The sequence below is a fragment of the Eptatretus burgeri genome, chromosome 5 (assembly GCF_056783735.1).
Source record: "Eptatretus burgeri isolate ZD-2024b chromosome 5, Ebu_testis_v1, whole genome shotgun sequence".
Lineage (NCBI taxonomy): Eukaryota > Metazoa > Chordata > Myxini > Myxiniformes > Myxinidae > Eptatretus > Eptatretus burgeri.
The window spans coordinates 66,044,312-66,057,863 of NC_140965.1; the positions used below are offsets into that span (position 1 = coordinate 66,044,312).

General features: G+C 42.4%; 1 protein-coding gene across 1 annotated transcript in view; it reads left to right on the forward strand.

The window, feature by feature from the left end:
* The window catches only part of LOC147026597 (neurogenic locus notch homolog protein 1-like), an 85,548-nt gene that overhangs the window by 34,413 nt on the left and 37,583 nt on the right, over window positions 1–13,552 (forward strand). Inside the window, exon 6 of the mRNA XM_085882167.1 lies at window positions 5,549–5,782. Coding sequence (XP_085738293.1) covers window positions 5,549–5,782 — 234 coding nt within the window. The remainder of the gene's footprint in view (window positions 1–5,548; window positions 5,783–13,552) is intronic.

The window sequence follows — 13,552 nt, forward strand, 5'->3', positions numbered from 1 at the left end:
ACCCAGGGTGAGAATTGGAAGTGACATTTAGTTCAGGGTGTGAGGGCGTATGGCTATATTTACGACTACGGCTTTGTGTGTGATGATCGTGGGAAGAAGAATAGGTAGATATGACGAAATTCTATTGTTATGTTCACAATATTGTGCATCAGAAATAGGCATGATGGGTAAATTAATATCCACACCACCACCCATCCTCCGCAAAGTTATTTCACCTGCCCTTGATGTAACATAAGCCTTTGTTGAAGTGTCCATTGGTAGTTTATTTTACGGTTGCTATTATCACCTGAGCTTTGCACAGGCATTATTCGAATTGGCTGGAATCTATCCTGGAACGTGCCTCGGGCGAAGGCTGTGTCATGTCTCGAGAGGCTGTGTATGGCGCCACGATGGCATTGTGGTTAAGTTTTTCGTTGACGTTATAAACCCACCCTGTTTGAATCGAAATACTGGCATGCTCAACCTGTCACGATTATGCAGTTAAACGCTTGATTAATGGGGACACTGAGTTACAATTTCCTGACTTGGGAAACCGAGACAGAGTCGAGCACAGTTGTGTTACGATAGCTATGGCCATGTTTGTTTGTGCTTCAGCCGGCCTTTTGAACCCTATGGCCTGGTTTGCTAAATGCAGATGGGGTGAAGATGTCTCTTCCTCTTATGTTGAGCAAGAATGAGGGAAGTTCAGTGTCGAAGGGGTAAAAGGGGGCGGAGGAGGAGAGGAGAGCGATGAGTAGGAGGGGATGAGAAATGCTGTGGTTTGACCACAGTCGGAAGTAAAAGTACAGTAAAGACCATTTTTGGCAACTTTTCACATACCACAATGGAGCTTCGGATGACTGGCTTGTGATCACAGGGTCCTGAATTCAAATCCTGCTTCTCCGTTGAATTAACACCAGGTGGGGTTGACTCAGCCATCATCCTTCCGTGGTCGGCAAAATGAGTACCGGCTTGCTGGGATGATTGAGCCATTCGAATATCCTGCGTCAGAGTGGCGACCCATCCAGGATTGTGCCCAATAGCCCAGGAGACCAATAGCTCTGTGCAGAGTATGGTTCCAATAGATGAACTATGGAACTTGGCTGCACCTCATTGGGAGTGTCAGGGTCGTCAGGTGGTTGATTAGATACAGGGAGGTGGTTGATGAGGTTCCTGGATTGTTTTGAGTAGATGGTCGCAACGTGGTCTTTGAGATGTTGCTTATCACGTGATTAATGTCACATGATGCCATTTAGGGCTCTTCGACAACTGCACCTTTGTCCAATCTTCTGCAGACGAGGGAATTTTAAAACTCTTGTCCTTGTTACCCGGTAACCTGCACAGGGACTGGATTGATGAAGTTTATATGGCTGTCAACCATTTTGAAGTTGCACCGAACATTCTTGTTCCGGCATGTGGCTGTTGGCAGTCGTGTTAGCTGTCCGTTTTTCAAACAAATGCAACCGCGGTAATTGTTACACGTATGTAAAACGTCAATGCAAGTGTCACATTTTCCACCATTCCTGTTCGAAAGTGATCATGTCATCAATAGCAGCGTGGCCGCATATTTATTCCTTCTGCAAATGCGGTGGGAAAACAAACCGTGAATATCACCCTTTTTGCTGTGACGAACCCACGGAATACATTTCACCCAATCCACTCGGAATTGAGATTTGTGCATCGATTTATTTTTGCGCCTGTATCCAAATCGCAGGCACCAGACCCTTCAAACGGCTCGATTAATTTGCGCCTTTTTGCTCGCATCGATATCAGACTTGAAGGTTCTGCTTTTTAATAATTTGGGAGAAGGTGTCAGGATTCAGGATGGTCGGGTTCTTTCTTGTGCGTCGGATAGCGAGGCTTCTCAGACTTTGGTGGATAAAATTGGGAGATCTCTTGCCATGTCGAGAGACTCGGAACCAATTCGGGACTTAAAAGGAAGCGGAATTGTTAGATCTGATGGTCATTTCATTTTTCACTTTGACATTTTGAATCATCTTTTAATATGAAGAAAAGATGCATCGTTCAACGTCCAATGCAGCGTCGAAGAAATTCCTGGCGGCGAACGTGGCGGCCATCATTTCTTGCCTTTGTACGTCTCTGATTGGCTTATTGGGAAACCCGCATAACGTTTAACACCCAGAGCTAGTTTGGACAATGATCAATGGGATCTTCATTGCTGCTGCCTTTAGCTGGAGTTGAACTCGCAACATGGACCTTTTTTTTTTTTTAACCGTGCATGAACTTGACATGGTGCTTTCACCTTTCAAGCCCCTATACTCTAGTTTGGGCAAACGCAGAAATCGGTTTGATGTGATTGTCTTAACACTTGTAAGTAAACTTTGCCTTGTTTTGGTGGGACTGCTCAAGGAATGAAGGTTCCGTGTTTGTTTGTTGGTTTTATTTCCTCGGAATTTTGGTGGCCCATCATCCATCCTCGTTACGGTATCAATGTGGATTACATGTGGTAATTGTCTCGGTCAATATAAACCACTTTGGGTTGAGCTGCAATGCCGTGTGCTTGGATTTTATTAATTTATTCATCTTTCTCAAGGAAACCACATTTTAAAATAAGTGTACGAGTTTAAAATGAGTGGTTCGGCCTGTGGCTGTAAGATAAGGCAATTGCGGGTCGCAGGTAAACGTGAAAATGAGGAATCTCAAAGGTCATATTAAGGTGAGCGTATTTCTACCGTGCACTTCCCCGTGCCTCAGTTCCCGGAAGGCTTGCGAATCTCCCCTTACATCTACACATCCCGGATGAGGTTAGCATTGGGGCCCGGGCACCTCAATTTGGAATCCGCCGCACGTCTCTCATCGTTCTCTTTGGCGCGTTACGAGTCGTGAACATCCATCGGTGAATCTGGCCGATGATGATAAAATCCCAAAGGAAACGGTTTGGTACGTTTGCTGCATGGTCCCAACCTTCCTCCGAAGGCCTATATTTTGATGCAAACTTTCCCATTTGTCGAAGTGAGTCAGCTTTGAGTCGGACCTCGTGAAGGTCATTTATCTGACTCACCTGCGGCCTGTTCGACCCTTGTGTGAACCTTACTCTTTGGTGCTTTCGTTCTTCCTTTCATATCGTCGTGTTTTTTCCTAAAATAAAGTATTTTTTTTAAGGCTCATGGAAGAGTTTGGAAGAGTTTGATTAGTACTTCATTAGCAAAAGGTGGCTAGGACGTCATAAAAACTATAGGCAAACTAATCCAGACAAGTTGAACTCCACGGTATAGTTACAAAATGCTCGGACGCATTTAAAACTAGAACGCCACGAGGTAGAGCGCATACCTCCACCAGCCTGAACAGTTTACGTTTTGTATCCCACTGATCGGCCGGACCAGGTTCCGGATCTTCACCAAAATTGAATCGATTGGTCCTTGTCTCACACCCAACCTGCCCATCAAGTTTCCTCCGAATCCGGCCATGATTTTTGAGATATCCTGCTCACAGATAAGCAGGGGGTGAAAACATAACTTCCGTGCACCTTTGGTGGTGGAGGTAATAAAGGTTACAATCAAGGTCGAACCTACCTGTGTATTATTCATTCAGATGGTGACATTGTTTCACTCATTAGTTGCACCAACGAGTCAAATATGTCCTCAGCCGTATGCACGCCTAACACAGAGAGCGTTCCTTCCCAGTTTGGAGCCTTATCCCGCTCGTAGGAATCTCGTCGATGACTTTTTCCCGAAATTGATCGAATCGGCTTCTCTTTCGCCTTGCTTCTGCTGACACTTCCAGGCGAGATTGCTTTATTCGTGGGCAACGCCGAGGCCGGCCCGGAATTTCATGATGATGGTGTTGTTAATAGTCCCTCAGTCGTTTGCTCTCGGATTTTGACACTCGGCCTTCATTTTGAGGTTCTGACAACCTGTCTTGTTGTCTTTCACTTTAGTCATACTTTGTATTATTATTTAACTCGGATTAATGTCGTCGTCGTCATCATCGTCGTCTCTTTACAGAGCGCCGCTGCTGCCGAAGGAGTTTCTGGGCAAAAGTTGAGTTTGTATACAACAGGTGTAATGCTTACCTTTATTTTTTTTTTCCCAACAACAACCGTTACACTATATTCACAGTGTTACCATATTTGCCAAGTCCACAAGCAGGAACTGCTTTGCCAATGTTTCCATTCTTCCAGGGAACCAAAGAGGGAGGGATTTTGGAGGCGAGCCTCATCTCTCTGAGCCACGAAGCAATTCTATTGCCCCATACCTACAACTTACCTTGTTCCTCAATTAACACATTTCAACTTCAAAAAATATCACCTCGACCACAAATACAACTCTCGACTCGACTCATCCACTTGGACTTGCAATGCCGAATAATTTGATCGGAGGTAGTTTACGAAGGTGAGGGACCCGTACCGTCTCCCGAGTCGGGATGACGATGCACACAAATGGTGAGGACTGAGATATGGCTGTGCTGGTGCTTGCTGGCTGACTTAATCCCACGGTGATTACACCGCGGGTGAATCCTCACTTTGCCGCAGAGCCCTTGGAACATGGCGACACCGTAATTTGCTTGGATTGAGTTGTGCGCGTGCTGTACAAGCACATGTCTTGATTTCCTCACCAGCATTTCAAAGACAGTTTGGTAATTTCCAACAGGCTTTTGCACGGACGTTTCATCAAAAAAAATGACAAAATGGTGGCACTGTGGGAAATGAAAACATTTTGGGGTTTCATTGGAGGTGGGCAAAGTATGGTGAAGGGAATGCAGTTTAAGATGGTGAGGTCATTGAGGTCGGCTGAGGCTGGATGTTGGGGAGCAGAATCTGAGGGGAGGAGTGGGAATATGTCGGTGGACAATGAAGAATGACGACTTTGATTTTGATTTATCCTTCGAATATGTCTTATCCCTTGACATACAATGCATCGTCCTCTGTGGTTTCGCTCCTTCTTTATTTACGTGTGTGTGTGTGTGTGTGTATATGTATATATATATAAATATATATATATATATATATATATATATATATATATATATATATATATATATTGTTCCCTTACAAGCCATTTCAAGCTGGAGGAGGCCATTAGGCCCATCAAAGCATATGTTAGCATTGCCAACTTTTGTTTGTTTGCCCACGCTCTATTCCTTTAAATGCTGAGTGTCAAGCAAATAAGCAGCACATACCATTTCAAAGTCTTTGTTATGACTTGGACGTGGTTCGAACAGCCGAGCTCCCAGACTCAGAGTGCATGCTCTAACCATTATGCCACCGCGTCCAGTTCCTCCTCGAGTGCGTTCTGCAAAAGCTTTGTACCGATTGTTGAACGAGCCGATCAAACGTGCATTTATATCCTTTAGTATCTGTGTACAACATGCACGATGATCTATCGATGTATGCGGATGTGGGCAAGTTCCCCATAAACAACACCTTCACTTTCTTACTTATTTTTTTTTTCATTTGTTTGTTTATTCACTTATTTATCAGCTCCTCTGCAAGCTTCGACATAACAAATTGTAAATCATTCGATCGCACAACGGTTTAGCCTGGTGGTTTTGTCTTTTGTTTTTAAGTAACACCTTCCTTTGACTTGTGTTTGGACACCTTGGTGCGCAGGTCAGTTCTGCACAGAAGACGTAGATGAGTGTGCTCTGCAGCCCAACGCATGCCTCAACGGTGGTACGTGCCACAACTCGCCGGGAGACTATTCGTGCGTTTGCGTCAATGGCTGGACCGGTCCTGATTGCGGCCATAACGTCGACGATTGTGCCAATACCGCGTGCTTCAGCGGAGCCACCTGCCACGATCGTGTTGCCTCCTTCTACTGCGAGTGCCCCGTTGGCAAAACTGGTGAGCTCGAAGGATATGAGTATTGTATATTGTTTGCCGCGTCTTATTCATCTTTCGTCTCACTCACTATGTTCCATTTCTCCTGGTCTTTTCCCTCGTTCCATTTCTTGTTCGTGCACCGTTTACAAACTTTTTTTTGTTTTCCTCGTTTCATTTCCACAAACTTTTCCTTTCATTGCCTGAATTGTCTTTCTTTAGCTATTGCTGACTGGTTTTATCATTAGTAATCCATAGTTTTGATCTTGTTGGTCTATCAGCAACATAAACCGTTGCCCAGAAATTGAAGCCCAGGATGAATTAATAATTGTACAAGAGATGATCATGTTTACGTTTTAAGTTCAGCATTTGTGGCCAGGAGTTCATACAGGAAGGAAATGTTGGCTGGACATTTGTTGTGGCACGTTCTAGACAGGAAGTGCAAGGGTCCAAAGAAGTGTAGGGGTTGTTGGGGGATTTGTACTAAGGCTGATAATGATATCCCTCTCTCTAACTCGCTTCCCCCTCTCTCTCACTATGTCTCTCTCTCTCTCTCTCTCTCTCTCTCTCTCTCTCTCTCTCTCTCTCTCTCTCTCTGTTTGTCTGTCTCCTCACTCTGTCTCCTCTATCTGTCTACAGTTACTATCTTTATCTTTGTTATAGCTCGTTCTTTCTTCTATATCACTCTCGGTATTCTCTCTTCGCTCTCTCACCGATATAAACCCATGTGACTTTTTGCAAAAGGCTAGTATTGCTTTTGAACAATGACGTAGACTCAAACCATGCCTTCTGAATGGTTCTTCTGAATGGTGTTGACCTGTTGAGATAAATGTGATTATTAATCTGATAGGGAGTGACTGACGTTTCGTTTCTGTATTATACTTTCCAATCTTTGGGCCACAAATGGTCAAGCTACATGATTCATTTAATTCTATTTTAGCTTCCCTAAACCAAAAATATTCCATCTTCTGTAAGTACGACGAAAAAGTTACACCTCTACGAGTTCATTGCTGATATTTTAAACGAGGTTTTTGCTTTCAAGTTAAATGTTAAAACGTTTTCATTTTTGTTTCTTCCCCCAAGAGATCAAACAATTTGGTTACAGATTGTTAATCAAACCAAGGGAATCTTTAACGTAGTCGACAAAGGGATAATCAGGATGAGGTGTTTCCTGAAGGCCGTTGCACTCCTGGCTTGACCTCACCATCAGGACCACCGTCAATTTGGATGTGGAAGTGCTCCCGAGGAACAAAGTTTGTATGGGTATTTTAAGTAAGGTTAATTAATGTTCATGATAGCCTGCTGTTGGCTTTGCGGTTAAGCTGGCTGGCTTGGGACCAAAAGGTCTTGAGTTCAAGCCCCTGTCAATCGTTGAATTAACACTAGGTGGGATTGACTCAGCCTGTCATCCTTCCGGGGTTGGCGATATGAATACCAGTGTACTGGGGTAATAACCATTCGGGGTAACCTGCGTTGGAGTGGCGACCCATCCAGAACTGGTACTCCTTGCCAATGAAACTGCCTCGGCAGCCCTATGCGCCTTTACGGCACGAAAGGAATGGTATTGTATATTATTAATGTTTATGATGCCAGCTATTTAAGCTTGATCTTCTTATTTGAAGGTGTGAATGTTTAACAAAATAAAAATGAAATATTGCCATTAGAAGTGTTGGCAAAGGAAAATTGCAGTTTTAGAGTTTTGAAGAGGTACTTCAGCCAAGTGGGAAATGAATGTTTGAGGGGTCAGGAAGAAAGCCCACGTGACCACTTCCTATTGCTCCATTCTTGGAAACAAACCAAACAAACTGCCAGGATTGGACAAGTGAAAGCAGCCAAGTGAGCAGTGGCTGTTCGAGAGGAAGTACAAACGCTGCACGAAAAGACAATCAGCTTCCGATTCCAAGGACAACAGGTGTCCTCATCTAACCGGGGGTTGTAGTGTCAGAGTGTTTCCATCTTTCAAATGGTTGTTTTAAGTTGAGAATCACTGTTTCTCTGCAGCAACTGCCTTATTTTAAATTGCTAAACGATGGAGGATGGAAGTTGGGGATCAGGCGGCCGACAAGACGTGAACAGGGTTAATGAGGGCCAAAAAGGTCACTGACAGGTCTTGTGAATATCACGAGATGGTGTTGAGCCATCCTGTTGTTGATATAATGGTGTTGAGCCACCCTGCCGGAGGGAAGTCTCACTTGGATGGAGGAGGGAAAAAAATAAGAGGACAAAGAGCTTGAGACGGTTATTACAAGCTTGTGGACTGTAATGAGCGTTATCTGTGCACGCACTGAACTCGAGCCACCTGTCATCTCATTAATGTCTTATTTCTGTCCCAATGTCTAAAAGCTCTGTTCAAATAGCCGTTTGCAATTTGATGAGTGTGATGTAACTTTTTTTTAAATCTAAACTACCCATTCTAGTAATTAACGACTAAGGAGAAAGTGTAGTAAATGTGAAGGATATTTTAAATGGTTTATTTTGTCTTTCGATAATAAGTAATGTCGTGTGTGCAGAAGTTGCAATGACGTGGGCGGTGAGCAGTTAACCATGTGACGTGCTGACAGGCCAGAGTCACAGATATTGGGTTGACAAATGTGTTTACGTAAAAACTTGCAAGGGAAAGTTTATTTTGTTCTGAAATCTTGGATTTTATGCCATGAACATTGATCCGTCATTACGTTTTTTTTTTGTTTTTTTTTCCTGCTTTTGCAAGAGGTTCCGCTTTAAAGCCCGTAATGAAATGGCCAAAGCCACACAGAACGTCTTTGTTTTTAGATTGTATATGTGGGAGGGTGCATGGCGGTTATATTACCTTCGGATTGTGGTAACCTGGGATACAGTACTCGTATCTCAGTGGCGTTGTTTCTTAAACCTGCAAGCAAAAGTGAACTGAAGTGAGGTTAATGGCAGAACATGTGCCACGGAGCAGAAGATGAACTTAGAAACAAGGACAGGAAATTGATTTGTGAGGATGAAATCTGTTGGAGGATTGATATACAGTGCCGAAAGAAAGTCTACAGCCCCGTTTCAAAATTCTCACCTTTTGTTGCCTTATAGCCTGTAATTAAATTGAATAAAATCATACTTTTTCCACCTTTATGTACACATTGTACCCCACAACTTCCAAGTGGAAAACAAATTCTACAAATTTCAGAAAATTCATTATAAACAAACAAAACTAGAATATCTTGGTTGGATCAGTGACCACCCCCCTTATAAGAGCAATATAATAATATAATAGCAGACATCTCAAAAAAGTTGTGGACGGATTTGAATGAAACTTGGTGGACACGTTGGGTGTGTGATAAGGAAGAATTTATTCAATTTTAGTGAAGATCCGGATCCAGATCAGGATCTGATGATTTTTAAAGTGATTGTTCACCATTGAGAGGTATGGCTAAAAATGATATATAGCACGATATCTCACAAAGTTGTGCACGGATTCGGACGAAGCTTGGTGTACCCGTTGGGTGTGTGACAAGGAAGAAATTATTCGATTTTGGTGAAGATCTGAATTGGGATCTGGATACGAGAATTATTTAATTTCAAAAGTGATTCTTCACCATTGAGAGATAGGGCCAAAAACAATATAGTACTGTATAGCATGATATTTCAAAAATGTATTGGGCCTGATATGTTCCCGTGAATCAGGCATGACGTGGCAGTGGTGTGCGCTCTACCGAGTGCCCTTCTAGTTTCAGAATAAAATCAGCTGTTCTTGTAGGTTTCCTCTGCTGGGTCATGTATTTCACAGCAAAATCTCAACCATGTGAACCAAGGAGCTTTCAAGAGACCTCTGGGATAAAGTTGTGGAAAGGCACATATCAGGGGATGGGTATAAAATTATTTCATAGGCCTTGAATATCCATTGGAGCACAAGTCAAAACAATCATGAAGAACTGTATGGTGTATTTTACCACCAAGACCCTGCCAAGATCAGGCCACATTCCAAACTGGATGACCAAGCAAGGAGGAGACTGATCAGAGAGGCCACTGGTAACTTTGAAAGGGCTACATGCCTTTATGGCAAAGACTGGTCACTGTGTGCATGTGACAACAACATCCCAAGCACGACACAAGTCTTGTCTGTATGGTAGGGTAGCTAGAAGGAAGCCATTACTCCAAAAAACCTACCTAGAGTCCCATTTGAGGTATGCAAAAAAACATTCCAGAGATTTTGAAGCCATGTGGCAAAACGTTTTGTGTTCTACCGAAACCAAGATGGAACTTTTTGACCTAAATGCAAAACGTTACTTTTGGCGCAAACCCAACACAGCACATCACCCAAAGAACACCATCCTGACTGTGAAGCATGGTGGTGGCAGCATCATGTTATGGGGATGTTTCTCATGAGTAGGGACTGCGGCTTGTCAGTATGGAAGGGAAGAAGGAAGGAACACAATACAGAAAAATCCGAGAGGAAAACCTGCTGCCCTCTGCAAGGAAACTGAAATTGAGACAGAAGTTCACCTTTCAGCATGACAACGGCCCGAAGCACACAGCCAAAACTACATTGGAGTGGATAAGGAACAAAAAGATAAATGTCCTTGAGTGGCCCAGTCAGAGCCCCGACCTAAATCCAATCAAAAATCTGTGCCATGACTTGAAGATTGCTGTTCATCAACACTCCCCATGCAACTTGATTGAGCTTGAACAGTTTTGTTCAGAATAATGGGCGAATATTGTCCAATCGAGGTGTGAAAAGTTGGTCGAGACCTATCCCAACAGACTCACAGCTGTAATTGCTGTCAAAGCTGCTTCCACCAAGTATTAACTTGGGGGGGGGGAGGGTGGACACTTATCCAACCAAGATATTCTAGTTTTGTATTTTTAATTAATTTTCTGAAATTTGCGGAATTTGTTTTTCATTTGGAAGTTGTGGGTTACGATGTGTAAATAAAGGCGGAAAAAGTCTGATTTAATGAAATTTAATTCAAGGCTATAAGACAGTAAAAGGTGAAAATTTTGAAAGGAGGGTGTAGACTTTCTGTAGGCACTGTGTATGGCAAAAATGTTCAATGGCACTTGAGCTTGAGGCTACATGGTTTCCCAAAAAAGGTTACACTGTTTTTAGACTTTTAAGTTGTACAATTATGAGACTGGCATCATTAAAAGGCAAATTCAAACCTTTTCTATTCGGGAAAATTCCCTCTGGAAAAAGGTCTTTAAAAGTGATGACAGCAAAATTTGTTTTATGATGTTCTTCCATTATTATTACCTCCGCCATGAAAGGTGAAGGAGGTTATGTTTTCACCCCTCTCTGTTTGTTACTTGCAAAATCGAAGATTTTTCAACTACAGGGTGTCCCAAAATTTTTTACTCACTCTTTAAATGATAATAAATGCGTTGTTTATTGACTTAGAAACAAGATTAATGGTTAAATGTATAAATGGATAAATGCATGTTGATAAATGTTCAAACTGACGACCATCACGTTCCAAACACAGCCGATAACGCGGACCAATGGATTCAACAGCGTTACGAATCATTTCATTTGGAACTGCAAGACATTGCCTTTCAATTTCCTCTTTCAGCTCATCGACTGTTGCTGGTTTTGAGCCGTAAACCTTATCTTTGAGATATCCCCATAAAAAGAAGTCCATTGGAGTGAGGTCTGGGGAACGCACAGGGAATTCAACACTACCTCTTCGCCCAATCCATCTGTTCGGAAAAGTTGCTTCGAGATAGGTCCTTACATCACGGTGGTAGTGGCGAGGTGCTCCATCTTGCTGAAAGTAAATGTCTTTGTCACCAAATATCTCTTCGACATGTGGACTGACAGATTCGTGCAGCAAGTTTAAGTAAACATCCCCAGTGACAGTTTGGTCAAAAAGAATGGCCCTAGGATGCCCAATGCTGATATCCCACACCACACTGTAACCCCTGGTAAGTTTAAATGGTGTTCCATAGTAACATGCGGATTTTCAGGAGCCCAGTAGGTGCAATTGTGTCGGTTAATTGAGCCATTTAACTTGAAGCTGGCCTCATCGCTCCAAACAATTTTGGATGGAAATGCTGCATCTTCTTCGCATTTGCCCAGGTACCACTCACAAAATTCAGCTCTACGGTCAGGATCGTCTTCATTTAGAGCGTGGATTAATTTTGGAATGTAACTTTTCCAATTAATTCGCTTCAAAATGCGATGGGCGCTTGATTTTGGGATTCCTGTCTCACGAGCCATTTGTCGTACAGATTTCTTTGGGGATCGGTGGAGGGTTTCCAGCAATTGATTTTCCTTTGCGGGGGTGGTTGATGACCGTGGTCTTCCTGAACGCTCCTTATGGACGTCATGCACAGTTCCATCTGTTTCAAACTTATCTCGGATGCGAGCAATGGTGCGTCGCGTTGGTGGATCTTTGTGAAACTGTCTTCTAAATTGTCTTTGCACTTCCATGATGTTTTCGTGCTTCCAGTAGCACTTTATGATAAATTTTCTTTCTTCAAAACCTTGTCGTATTTCTGCCATTATTATGGTCAATTTGATCTGAAAATAAATGAAAAATTCAATGAGTTATGAGCCAAAATGTGAGTACATTATTTTGGGACACCATGTATATTGGTCAGTCAATTTTGTTATTCTGTCTGTTTGTATGTTTGTTGCCTACAGGTCACAATTTTAAACCAATCTTCACAAAACTTCATCACATAGTAGAATTTGTCATAAGGAAGAAGCCTGTTGTTTTTGAGGTCAAAAGGTCAACATAGGCCTGAGGGCAACAACTAAGGTGGTGTTTCTAAAATTCTCAAGTTTCATCCCATTGACTTGAAATTTGTTGAGGAGTTGCATATCAGCTCACTGAATTCAACCACCAATTATTTTTGAGGTCAAATTTGTTTTATAGATTTTGCAAGTATCATGCTCTGCATGACGTTTTCTTGTTTGTTTGTTTGTTTGTGTACAGGATATCTCAAAAAGTTGTGGACGGATCCGGGTTAAATTTTGTGGACAGGTTCGGTGTGTGACAAGGACGAACTGATTCGATTTTCGTGAAGATCTGGATCTGGATATGAGAATTGAATTTTCAAAGTGATTCTCACCATTGAGAGATAGGGTCAAAAATGATATATTGTATGATATTTCAAAAATGTATTGGGCCCGTTCTTGTAATATGTCCTTGTGGCTCAGGCATTACGTGGCGGAGGTATGTGCTCTACCGAGTGCCCTTCTAGTTAACACTTTGTTCTTCACTTAGCTGATGCTTTTTCATCAATAAATCAACCGTGAAAAATATAATCTGAACCATTGTGAGTTTCCTTTTCTCATGATGAGTCTCATTGTCGTAGGAGTAAAAATTGAAGTTATTCACGTTGAGAGTGATGTAACCTTTTGTGGGACACACAATACATAGCAATTGGGGAATTGTTAACCACCACACGAGTTACAATTTTACAAAAACCGTTACAATTTTGCACTTGATGCTCTTATTATTATATGCAATAATTTGTATACAATAATATAATTCCACAATATTATATTTGTCAAAATGCTGAACACAATAACACCCAGATTAACATCAATGGCTTTGGCTGTGAAACAGTGGAGCATACATAGCTGTCGAGGGGCTACGGGACATTGGTACTACTCACGGAAGTTCAAATGTCGTTGGTCATATTATATCATTTTGTACGAAAGACACGAATAAAGGTTCAATTCCCAAAGAAACTATACACTGTCATTCTGACATTTCTTGGATAGGAAGATCAATCAATAGATTTGCCCTCCTTGGGAGGGGGCATTAAGCTGGTTGTCCCATCTGCTGGCATTCTGTTGTGGGTGATAGAGGACCCAAAGGGACC